Source organism: Heterodontus francisci, chromosome 1 (genome assembly GCF_036365525.1).
Source record: "Heterodontus francisci isolate sHetFra1 chromosome 1, sHetFra1.hap1, whole genome shotgun sequence".
In the NCBI taxonomy this organism is placed as follows: domain Eukaryota; kingdom Metazoa; phylum Chordata; class Chondrichthyes; order Heterodontiformes; family Heterodontidae; genus Heterodontus; species Heterodontus francisci.
In genome coordinates this window covers 59,730,864-59,744,109 of record NC_090371.1, presented here as the reverse complement: position 1 = coordinate 59,744,109, position 13,246 = coordinate 59,730,864, and the positions used below count along the sequence as shown (strand labels likewise).

The 13,246-nt window shown below is 42.8% G+C and overlaps 1 protein-coding gene across 2 annotated transcripts in view; it reads right to left on the bottom strand.

Moving 5' to 3' along the window:
- The window catches only part of malt1 (MALT paracaspase 1), a 121,112-nt gene extending 116,376 nt beyond the window's left edge, over nucleotides 1-4,736 (bottom strand). For both annotated transcript variants that reach the window (XM_068031074.1, XM_068031082.1), the window contains exon 1: nucleotides 4,391-4,736. In XM_068031074.1, coding sequence (XP_067887175.1) covers nucleotides 4,391-4,542 — 152 coding nt within the window. In that variant the 5' untranslated portion in view covers nucleotides 4,543-4,736. The remainder of the gene's footprint in view (nucleotides 1-4,390) is intronic.
- Nucleotides 4,737-13,246: the final 8,510 nt, after the last annotated feature.

Genomic DNA, 13,246 nt, shown 5'->3' with positions numbered 1-13,246 from the left:
TCAATCAAGCCCAACCTGTCCTCATAGATGCAGAATGATACAGCATTGAAGGAGGCCTTTCAGTCTGTCATGACTGTGTCAGTTCTTTGAAAGAACTATCCAATTAGTCCCATTCCCCTGCCCTTTCCCTACAACCTTGTAAACTTTTCCCTTCAATTAATTATCCAATTCCCTTTTGAAAGTTATTACTGAATCTACTTCTATCACCCTTGCAGGAAGTACATTCCAGCTCATAACAGCTTGATATGCAAAACAAATAACCCTCATCTCACCTCTGGTTCTGTTGCCAACTACCCTAAATCTCTTTACAAATCCATGCTGTCTCGTACAGATTAGCCATTTCTTTCTAACTAGTCAGCAGCTTCATTCCATATTATTGACACTCTAGGCTTTAGAAACTTTCCTATCCTGAGTGGTGTGAAACAGGGCTGTGTTCTCGCACCCACACTTTTTGGGATTTTCTTCTCCCTGCTGCTTTCACATGCGTTCAAATCCTCTGAAGAAGGAATTTTCCTCCACACAAGATCAGGGGGCAGGTTGTTCAACCTTGCCCGTCTAAGAGCGAAGTCCAAAGTACGGAAAGTCCTCATCAGAGAACTCCTCTTTGCTGACGATGCTGCTTTAACATCTCACACTGAAGAATGCCTGCAGAGTCTCATCGACAGGTTTGCGTCTGCCTGCAATGAATTTGGCCTAACCATCAGCCTCAAGAAAACGAACATCATGGGGCAGGATGTCAGAAATGCTCCATCCATCAATATTGGCGACCACGCTCTGGAAGTGGTTCAAGAGTTCACCTACCTAGGCTCAACTATCACCAGTAACCTGTCTCTAGATGCAGAAATCAACAAGCGCATGGGTAAGGCTTCCACTGCTATGTCCAGACTGGCCAAGAGAGTGTGGGAAAATGGCGCACTGACACGGAACACAAAAGTCCGAGTGTATCAGGCCTGTGTCCTCAGTACCTTGCTCTATGGCAGCGAGGCCTGGACAACGTATGCCAGCCAAGAGCGACGTCTCAATTCATTCCATCTTCGCTGCCTTCGGAGAATACTTGGCATCAGGTGGCAGGACTATATCTCCAACACAGAAGTCCTTGAAGCGGCCAACACCCCCAGCTTATACACACTACTGAGTCAGCGGCGCTTGAGATGGCTTGGCCATGTGAGCCGCATGGAAGATGGCAGGATCCCCAAAGACACATTGTACAGCGAGCTCGCCACTGGTATCAGACCCACCGGCCGTCCATGTCTCCGTTATAAAGACGTCTGCAAACGCGACATGAAATCGTGTGACATTGATCACAAGTCGTGGGAGTCAGTTGCCAGCATTCGCCAGAGCTGGCGGGCAGCCATAAAGACAGGGCTAAATTGTGGCGAGTCGAAGAGACTTAGTAGTTGGCAGGAAAAAAGACAGAGGCGCAAGGGGAGAGCCAACTGTGCAACAGCCCCAACAAACAAATTTCTCTGCAGCACCTGTGGAAGAGCCTGTCACTCCAGAATTGGCCTTTATAGCCACTCCAGGCGCTGCTTCACAAACCACTGACCACCTCCAGGCGCGTATCCATTGTCTCTCGAGATAAGGAGGCCCAAAGAAGAAGAGGCTTTAGAAGTTCACCCACAACAGGGGGCAAGACTATTAGGCCTATAATTTCTTAAATTATCCTTGTTCCCTTTCCTGAACAGAGTGGTAGCATTTGCATCCTCAAGTATTCCCAATTCCAAAGATTTTTGGAAACCTATGCTATCTTATCCCAAACCTCTTGCAAATCAAGGTCTGATGCTTTTTTCATTTTATTCCCAATAACAGTGATACAGATGTGTCTCCATGGGCTGAGAAAATTGATGTTATATGTATTTAAAAGAATGAAATAAAACTTTTGAACATAAGATAGGTGGAAGATTGAACAAAAAATTCCCTATCACTAAATGTGTTAAACAACTGGCAGATTTTAGTATGCATTCATCTTTTTAACTCTATTTTGCTTGGATTTTAGTTCATTTTAAATAATTTGGTGCAATCAGGTCTCTGGCAACTATTTTTTAAACTTTTATTACAGTGGGAGAATATTTCCTTAGTTCAGTATTTGCATGAAAATTATCAACACATTATAAATCATATTTATGATTTTGTAACAAATAACACAGCAAATCTTCTCTTCCTGCCACTCCCTCACCAATGCTTAATAATCATTCCAAGTCAGCTTTAGCACAGTTCAATGTAGTGTAAAACAATATAGGAATCACAGAAGCCAATTGCTCCCACAAACAGCAATATGATAATGACCAGATAATCTGTTTTTTTGATGTTGATTGAGGGATAAATATTGGCCAGGACACTGGGCTAACTCACCTGCTCTTCTTCGATCTTGTACATCACCTGAGAGGGCAGGGGAGGCTTTAATTTAACGTTTCATCCAAAAGATAGCACGACTGACAGTGCAGCACCCCCTCAATACAGCCATGGAGCATCAGCCTAGATTTCTGTGCTCACATTACAACAGTGACTACACTTCAAAAGTACTTCATTGGCTGCAAAGCGCTTTGAAATGTCATGTGTGAACGGTGTTACATAAATGCAAGTCTTTCTTTTTCCTCTACCTTAATTCCAGCCTCAGAAAAATACCCTCTATTGCATTGGCATAAAATTTTCCACTTCACACTCTAGCTATCTTGATGGTCTGCCCACATAAAATTCCAAAATCTAAAGCTGATTTAGGAGTAGTTTTCTGCTATAGTAGCAACCACTACCATTTTTATTTGTTTAGAATCTAAAATTTGCTCTTATTTCTATTTTTAGCCTCGTTATCAAGGTTTTGGGTCACTTCATTAACACCAAGTTTCTACTTTTTCATTGTTGCAAAATTTCCACTACATTTTTCTCAAGTTCCTCTTCTATGTCCTAGGTGTCATCCTGTTTTCTCTTTTACATATTCGACCTGAAAGACTTCCTCAGTCTGATTTCTTAGCTTCCTTTCTGTCTTTACCTCGCAAGCTGTTCTCCTACCTTCTCAACATGTCTTTTTCCATTTATTTATCAGCCTTTACAATTTGCTTTTTCTACTATATGACCCTTTATCTTGCCTTCTCTCTCTCTCTCTTTGTGGTACTTGACTGCCTTTCTCTGTTCCACGACAATACACCATCACTTTTTTTCCGAATCTTGGTTTTGCAGCCTTTCCAGTCATCTCCTGATCAATCTGTATCTCACACACTTCTGACAGTCTGTCATGTTACTGCTTACAAAGGGCACAGGGCAATAGCTACAAGGTTAAGTTGAAGAAGCTGGGGTTGTTCTCCTTGAAGCAAAGGAGATTGAGGGGAGACTTGATTGATGTATACAAGATTATGACAGGTTTAGATGAGGTAGATAAAGAAAAGCCATTCCCATTAGCTGATGGCACAAGGACTAGATGACAGATTTAAGGTTTTAGATTAGAGATACAGCACTGAAACAGGCCCTTCAGCCCACCGAGTCTGTGCCGAACATCAACCACCCATTTACACTAATCCCATATTCCTACCAAACATCCCCACCTGTCCCTATATTTCCCTACCACCTACCTATACGAGTGACAATTTATAATGGCCAATTTACCTATCAACCTGCAAGTCTTTTGGCTTGTAGGAGGAAACCCACGCAGACACAGGGAAAACTTGCAAACTCCACACAGGCAGTACCCAGAATTGAACCCGGGTCCCTGGAGCTGTGAGGCTGCGGTGCTAACCACTGCGCCACTGTGCCGCCCTGTGGGCAAGAGATGCAGGGAGGACGTGAGAAAGAACTTTTTTACACAGTGAGTGGTAATGACCTAGAACTCGCTGTCTGCGAGGATGGTGAAAGCAGAGACAATGATTTCAAAAGGAAATTGGATAGGCACCTGAGGGAAATAAACTTGCAGGGCTACAGGGATAGAAGAGGGGAATAGGACTGATTGGATTGCTCAACAGAGAGCCAGCATGGACTTGACGGGCTGAATGGCTTCCTTCTGTGCCGTAATGACGCTATGATGTAACTGATCTCAACTAGACTGGCAGTAGAGACAATACAAACATACAAATAGCTTATATGCTAAGCGCGGGGGTGGGGGGGGGGCGGTTGCAGAAGGAGGTGGAATCAGTCAGGCTTCGTGCACCTGATCGCTACCATTAACATTTGCTATAAATTGCACTTGTGAAGTCAGGATAAGACATGGCTGTGATGCCCATCACAGTTGATTAGCTTATGAGCACTCATGTTCATGCATGAGGAGTGCTCATGAAAGTGTACCCCAATACGTGTCAGCATCAGGAGAAGAGCAGATATATGTGACCAACTTTTGTTTGAAAACAAAATGTTTCTAGTGGGAAGTTCGACATTTATCAAACGAAGTGCGATACTTTTCTCTCACCTGATTCTGAAACGTTTGTCAGCTCCCACGATTTCTGCCAGCTTCCTCCATCCGCGGCTGTTCGTCTTGTCCAGTAGATCGCTAATTTTCTTCAGTGTGGGCTCCTTTAGGCTGTTGATGTTTAACGGCGAGACCTGCATGGACTCTGCCATTGCAGCAAGTCAGTGCAAATGACTTTCTTCCAGCTCCGGGACCTTATTGTAGTCGTAGTTCTTATCTCATTTGTGATCTTGCCGCTGTACTGAAAGTCATCTCCCAGTAATAAGAAATATTGTTGAAGTCTCAATGAAAGCAGCTTCTTCTTCTGATCTACACACAGGTAAGCACTTCCTAGAACTTTGGTGATACAATACTGAAGCAGGAAATAATGGCACACACCAAAAACCTCGATGCAAAGATCTCTGGGAATTGTAGTTCTAACTGCATATGAAATTAACTTTAAAGATTGACTTGCAAAAGAAACAATGACTTGCAGTTAGTTAGCGCCCTCCATGGCCACAGAACATTCCAAAATTATCAATGCAATGCTTTTGAAGTATAACTCCTCAGATACTGAAGCAGTCCGTGCCCATATACACCAAGACCCGGACTGCATCCAGGCTTCAGCTGATAAGTGGCAAGTAACATCGGGGCCACACAAGTGCCAAGCAATGACCATCTCCAACAAGAGAGAACCTAACCATCTCCCCTTGACATATAACGGCATTACCATCACTGAATCCCCCACTATCAACATCCTGAGAGTTACCATTGACCAGAAATTGAATTGGACCAGCTATATAAAATACTGTGGCTACAAGAGCAGGTCAGAGGCTGGGAATTCTGTAGCAGGTAACTCACCTCCTGACTCCCCAGTGCCCGTCAACCATCTACAAGGCACAAGTCAGGAGTGTGATGGAATACTCTCCACTTGCCTGGATGGGTGCAGTTCCATCAACACTCAAGAAGTTCAACATGATCCAGAACAAAGCTGCTTGCTTATCACCCAATCCACAAACATTAAACATTCACTCCCTCCACCGTTGGCACACAGTAGCAGCAGTGTGTACCATCTACAGGATGCACTGCAGCAACTCACCAAGGATCCTTCGACAGCACCTTCCAAAACTGTGACCTCTGCCACCTAGAAGAACAATGGCAGCATACGTGTGGAAACACCACCACCTGAAAGTTCCCCTTCAGGCCACATACCATCCTGACCTGGAACTATCTCGCCATTCCTTCACTGTCGCTGGGTCAAAAACCTGGAGCTCCCTTCCTAACAGCACTGTGGGAATACCTACCCCACATGGACTGCAGTGGTTCAAGACGGCAGCTCACCAGCACCTTCTCAAGAGCAATTAGGGATGAGCAATAAATGCTGGCCTTTCCAGTGATGCCCACATCCCACAAATGAATAAATAAAGTGACAAAGCTGATTGACCCATATCTGGAACCTCAGAATAGACTCCAAACTCTCTCCAACTATCTAACTCCCTTTGTTTTGCCACTCGTATTTGTTCATTCTCAAGTTTATTGACAGCCACAAAATCCTCACAATCATGAGGACTTCTGCTTCTAGTTCTGTTACGAGACTGTTCTGTGGCCTTTATTTCATTGACTAATCTATTTAAGCTACGACCTCTACTTGCATTTTTCTGTCTGTCGGGACTACTGCCGTGAGATGGCTCTCTTGCACTAGCAACGGAATCTTCAACTAACACATTCATCACAGGAATAAAACTCCTTGTGACCAGTGGAATTTGTTCAAATTTAACATTATTTTCATCCTTTTCCTCAGAAATGTATTTGTCATGTGTCATTTCAAAGACCGTGCTTCTTTGCTTTAGCTAGGTACCGCATAATAATAATAAAAACTAAGAAATGCTGGAACCACTCAGCAGGTCTGGCAGCATCTGTGAAAAGAGAAGCAGAGTTAACGTTTCGGGTCAGTGACCCTTCTTCGGAACCAGTTCCGAAGAAGGGTCCAGTTCCGAAGAAGGGTCACTGACCCGAAACGTTAACTCTGCTTCTCTTTTCACAGATGCTGCCAGACCTGCTGAGTGGTTCCAGCATTTCTTGTTTTTATTTCAGATTTCCAGCATCCGCAGTTTTTTGCTTTTATTACCGCATAATAATACTTCGAGTCTACCTGAAGCACCTATTAACTGTTCCTTGGGCATTCCTAGGATTCATTCGCCCATTATTGTTGTTCCAACTTTGCCTTCTGCTGTAATAGCCAGATCTGCTAAAGGTGCTTTCATCCTTATTCCGCCTGTTTTTAATCCTTCCATTGTATTGACACCTGCATCCTGTATCTGGATTATTTCTAAATCTGGTAATCATTGAGTCTTCCATTCTTTGTGTCACAGCATAATGCCTCATTTGTTCCATGAAGGCTGAAGGAAATGACTATTTACCCAGCAATCTTTTCTAGGCAGCAGACATCTGATCCAAGAGACCCTCCTCCGAGAATAGAACCAGTTAGAACAGGTTTCCTGTCTATCTGAGACACCTTAGCATAATCCAGTAACTTCAAAACTAGTACTGATCCAGGGATCCCCAAATTGAAATTCATCAATCTTTTATACAATCTGTTAAAGTTCATGATATATTCTTCCATGGAATGACCATCTGTTTTCCAAAATCTATTAAGGTCTGCCCATACCTCACAGGCATTTAACAGATAATTTTGCAGCATCTGTGGAGAGAGAAGCAGAGTTAACGTTTCAGGTCAGTGACCCTTCTTCAGAACTCATTGAGTTCCGAAGAAGGGTCACTGACCTGAAACGTTAACTCTGTTTCTCTCTCCACAGATGCTGCCAGACCTGCTGAGTATTTCCAGCATTTCTTGTTTTTATTTCAGATTTCCAGCATCCGCAGTATTTTGCTTTTATTATAACAGATAATCATTCTTGTTGATTTCATCCAAGAACTCTAATCGAAGATCCTAACCTTCATCATTATCCAACTGATGGATATCCATCTCACAAAATACTTTACTTCTGATTTTAATTCATGTAGGAAGCGACAACATGAAGGCCGTATCTTGTTTTTTCTTTGAAAAAAAGAGACTTGCATTTATATAGCACCTTTCACAACCACTGGACATCTCAAAGTGCTTTACAGCTAATGAAGAAAATTTGAAGTGTAGTCACTGTTGGATGCAATGGCAGATCCATTAGCCATGTCCACATATCCACTTCATTCTTCCACTGGTCATACAGTTCAGACTCTGAGAACATCAGAGGGTAATAATACCCCAACAATTTAAACCTGCATTCGACCATTTTTCACAATGGCCACTAGGATTTTAGTTTTATGTCTGAAAATGTTTTCTTAGTTTCCAACCTTCATCTTTAGGCAATCATCCTCTGCTACCATGTTCTATTTCAAAAAGCGAAGCAGTCAAAGATAGAACCAAAGCCTAGTCTTTACACACTTTTATAAGCTTTTATTTACAGAGATACACATTACAAAGATGCACCTCCATCACCACATTTTCAGTATGTTCCTTTTTATAGGGGCACAAGTGAATCCAAAGTTAATGCCCACCACCTGCATATATTTAAACGCACAATTAATATACAATTACCAAACATGGGCTGGATTTTATCTGGCCCTTAGGAATTGGCTGGGAGGCAGGGGACACAGACAAAATAGCATGGGGTAGCATCAGGTGTCAGGCAGCATGCCAGATGTTGCCATGACCCATGCCATTTTGTCCCTGGCCAGCACCATGGTAGATGGGAAAACCACTCGAAAGCTAATTAAACCACTTAAGTGGCCATTAAAGACCACTTTATGGCTTCCTCCCTCCTCTGCTGGCATTTAGCCAACATTCGAGGGGCCCATTGCTGTGTGGAGACACCTGGCAGCCTCCTACCGGGCACGGGTGGGGAGTCCTCTCTAGGGGCAATCCATGGCCCACAGAGGGCCACCTCGGCAGTGATGGCCTTCCCGTTTCCCATGGGGCTGCTGAGCTGCCTGTATTCTGATTGGCCAGCAGCACTTGGGGCAAGATCTTGCCCCCTAAAGGGAATGGCATCCCCGACAGCGGGCAGCTAATTGCTTACCTGCTGTCGAATTCAGCCAGGAGTCCGATAAAGGGCCGAGGTAGGGTCGCACCCCGCCTTCCGGCCCATCGCTGGGACTCCCAGCACCAAAATAAAATCCAGCCCAATTTGTGGTGAGAGAAATAGAGTTACCATTTCAGGTTGATGAGCTTTCATGAGAACTGGAAGATGTTAGGGATGTAAATTTGTAAAGTTTGTTCCCCCTTACTGGTACAGGAACGGATGTGACAAAATATTCAGTTGTGAATCTACTTTATTGAGACAAAGTCAGAAAAAGTTTTAATCAAACCAAAGGTATATACTTCTTTTATTAGGCTTGGACAGGGACCGCACATCTTCTCTTGCAGCTTTTGGTTTTTGAACCTCTTTTCTCTTTGTCTTCTTGTTTTTGATTCTCTCCACTGTACGGACTCGATCAGGAGGGTCTCTTTTATCCTGGTTATTATCTAATTAACCCCTCCCAGTGCCCAGTCATGCTCATCCCTATGGTGATTCACCAGAGCAGAAGGACACGTTCTCTTTTATGACTTCATCATCTCAGTATATTAGTCGTCCCCGACCATCCTGTGTTTTCAGCTTACACATGCAATTAAAGTTTTTGCAAGGTCTATTGCTGACACACATGGGTTGAGGCATTACTTCCCATAATTCCTCTATCTTGACATTAATTTATAGTATGTCTTGCTTCTACATTTTCTACCCTTCTAAACTAAAGAGAATGCTTTAACAATCAATGTCAATAATCTTATAGGGATGAACAGCGTTTAAGTACAGAGCCGGGGATGGGGACAGGGAAAGACAAAAAAGTCTGTGATAATGCCAGAGGAGGGTAAGTGTGATTAAATAGTGAAGATGGGAGAAGGCAAAATTAAGTAATAATGGAACAAGTATAGAAACAAAAATTGGGTCCAGAAGAGATGTAAATGATTACATCTGACTTCTACAGGAGAAGGGAAGCACTATTATATATGTGGTCTTCTTCTTAGGTGGTCCCTCAGGACTGGTATAGTAAATAAGAGCCCCAGTGTAGATCCCATGAAACACACTTGTAAGATTTGATAAGATAAGGGTGTTTTATAGCCCCTTCTAAGGTGGGAACAGACTTGGCAGCACAACAGCTTGTTGTAAATCAACTTTATTGATATAAAGTAAGGACAAGTTTGTTAAGTTTTCAGATAAACAGTTAGTCACAAACTCAGGCAGTCTAATACAGATTAACAGTCTAATACAGATGCTACTACCTGTATCAGAAACTGGATGGTAGAGCGCATGACTAGTTTCTCTTGCCGCTTTGGGTCCTCAAGCTTTTCAGTCTCTCTCTCTCTCTTAGTTTCTCTTGGGTCTTGTTGTTGTTGTTCTCTGCCGTACAGTGTCAAAGACAAGACTCCTTTTATCCTGGCAGCTTTCCAGTTAACCCTCCCCTCTCCCAATCAGTAAATAGTCTTGTATTAAACAATGCCTTTCTTAACCAATCAAGGATCGTTTTGTGATGATTGCTAACCTTTCGGCTTTGAGCAAGCAGTACCCCTTTATGTTGACTACTTTAGCTCAATACTTTTACATTTCGAGGATGCCTTTCTTACTACGAGACAAATATATGTAGAAGCTGTTTTCACTGTCTGCTCTCAAGGGCTCATATTTTTGCTGCAAGTAAGCATTTTAAAACTTGACATAATCTCCCAGAATCCCTCTACCTTGACATCTTGTCCATACTGTGCCCTATTTCCTAAGTTTTTCCACTTTGCCATACTGCAAAGAAGGATTCTAATAAAGCTAAATGTTAGTTTATGATAATAGGTCATTTGTTCATTTATAATCGCTGTATTTTAACAATTAGTACTCTGGTTAGTAGTTTTTAGTGACCTAATAATCTTACACACTCTCCAAACCTTTCTTGTCCAAGAAACTTTATTTTACCCCATTGCTTTATACCCTCCAAAACTCACTATCTATGTAGTCACCTTGAATTTAATTCCATGTGCCAACATCTTTGCCATAAGTCTATTGTTTAGTACTTATATGTCAGAAATGCTCCATCCATCAATATTGGCGACCACGCTCTGGAAGTGGTTCAAGAGTTCACCTACCTAGGCTCAACTATCACCAGTAACCTGTCTCTAGATGCAGAAATCAACAAGCGCATGGGTAAGGCTTCCACTGCTATGTCCAGACTGGCCAAGAGAGTGTGGGAAAATGGCGCACTGACACGGAACACAAAAGTCCGAGTGTATCAGGCCTGTGTCCTCAGTACCTTGCTCTACGGCAGCGAGGCCTGGACAACGTATGCCAGCCAAGAGCGACGTCTCAATTCATTCCATCTTCGCTGCCTTCGGAGAATACTTGGCATCAGGTGGCAGGACTATATCTCCAACACAGAAGTCCTTGAAGCGGCCAACACCCCCAGCTTATACACACTACTGAGTCAGCGGCGCTTGAGATGGCTTGGCCATGTGAGCCGCATGGAAGATGGCAGGATCCCCAAAGACACATTGTACAGCGAGCTCGCCACTGGTATCAGACCCACCGGCCGTCCATGTCTCCGTTATAAAGACGTCTGCAAACGCGACATGAAATCGTGTGACATTGATCACAAGTCGTGGGAGTCAGTTGCCAGCATTCGCCAGAGCTGGCGGGCAGCCATAAAGACAGGGCTAAATTGTGGCGAGTCGAAGAGACTTAGTAGTTGGCAGGAAAAAAGACAGAGGCGCAAGGGGAGAGCCAACTGTGCAACAGCCCCAACAAACAAATTTCTCTGCAGCACCTGTGGAAGAGCCTGTCACTCCAGAATTGGCCTTTATAGCCACTCCAGGCGCTGCTTCACAAACCACTGACCACCTCCAGGCGCGTATCCATTGTCTCTCGAGATAAGGAGGCCCAAAAGAATATGGAAGAGTAGACCATTCAGGCCCTTGTGCCAGTTCCATCATTCAGTTATATCAGGGGTAATCTGTACTCAAAACACCTTTACATACCTTGATATCCTTAGCCAATAAAAATCTACCAATCTCACTCTTGAAAATTTCAATTGATCCAGCATCAACAACCTTCAGAGTTAGAATTCCAGATTTCCACTATACTTTGTGTGAAAGAATGCTTTCTGATTTCACTCCAAAGTATTCTAGTTCTAATTTTAAGATTATGCCCCTCTTGTTCTGGATTCCCCACCAGCTGAAATAATCCCTTTATCATTATAACACCTCAATTAAATCACCACTCAACCTTCTAAACTCAAGGGAATACAAGCCACATTTATTCATCCTGTCCTCATAACTTAATCCTTTAAGCTCCAGTATCAATCTGGTGAATCTGTGCTGTACCTTTTCAAAGTTAATATATCTTTCCTGAAGTTCAGTGTCAAAAATCAGTACTCCAGGTCAGGTCTGCCAACATTCCATTAGCCTTTTTGATTGCTTTTTGTACCTGAACACTAGCTTTTAGTGATTAGTGTACATGGACACATAAATCACTTTGCTCTTTCACAACTCCTAGTATCTCACCATTAAACAAATGTTCTGATTTTCTTTTTCAGATCCTAAGTGGACGTTGTCACACATCCCCACATTGGACTTCATCTGTCATAGTTTTTCTAATTCATTTTGTTTATCAATTTTCCTTTGTAAGTTCCTGCTCCCATCCACACAACTTATTGTGTCTTACTGCACTGTGAAAATCCATATAAATCACATCCACTACATTTCCTTTATTTATTGTCTCTTGTTATTTCTTCAAAGAATTATATAAAGTTACTAAACCACAACTTGCCTTTTAGAAATCCATGCTGTTTCTCTAAGTACTCAATAATTTTTCCTGTTTTATAGATTCTGATTGTTTCCAATGTTCAAAGTAATATCAGATGGCCCATACTTTTCTGCTTTGTCCATGTTTCCTTTTTTGAAGAGGGTTATTATGTATGTCACCCTTGAGTCTGCTGGCACAATTTATCTTCCCTCCAAATTTTGGAAAATTATAGTTAGAGCTACTGCTATTTCTTTGCAGGCTTTACTCAGGATTCTTGAAGGTAGGAACATAGGAGCAAGCGTAGGTCATTCAGCCTATTGGGCCTGCCCCACCATTCAATATGATCATGGCAGATCTTCCACTTCAATGCCTTTTTCCCATACTATCCTCAAATCCCCTTATGTCATTAGTATTTAGAAATCTGTCAATTTCTGCTTTAAACATACTCAATGTCTGTGCTTCCACAGCCCTCTGGGGTAGAGAATTCCAAAGGCTCATAACCCTCTGAGTAAAGAAATTTCTCCTCATCTCTGTTCTCGGTGGCTTCCCCCTTATTTTGAAATTGTGTTCCCTGGCTCTAGACTCCCCAACCAGAGGAAACATCTCAGTTGCATCTACCCTTTCCATCCCTTTAAGTATTTTGTAGGTTTCAATGAGATCACCTCTCATTCTTCGAAACTCTAGAGAATACAGGCCCGGTTTCCACAATCTCTCTTCATTGGACAGTCCCGTCATCCCGGGAACAAGTCTGGTGAACCTTCATTGCACTCCCTCTATGGCAATAATATCCTTCTTAAGGTAAGGGGACCAAAATTGCACACAGTACTCCAGGTGCGGTCTAACCAAGGTTCTATACAATTGAAGCAAAACTTCACTACTCCTGTACTCAAATCCTCTTGCGATAAAGGCTAACATACCATTAGCCTTCTTAATTGCTTGCAGCACCTGCATGTTAGCTTTCAGTAACTTATTGACAAGGACAGCCCGGACCCTTTGTACATCTGCACGTTCTAATCTCTTACCATTTAAGAAATACTCTGCACATCTATTCCTCCTACCAAAG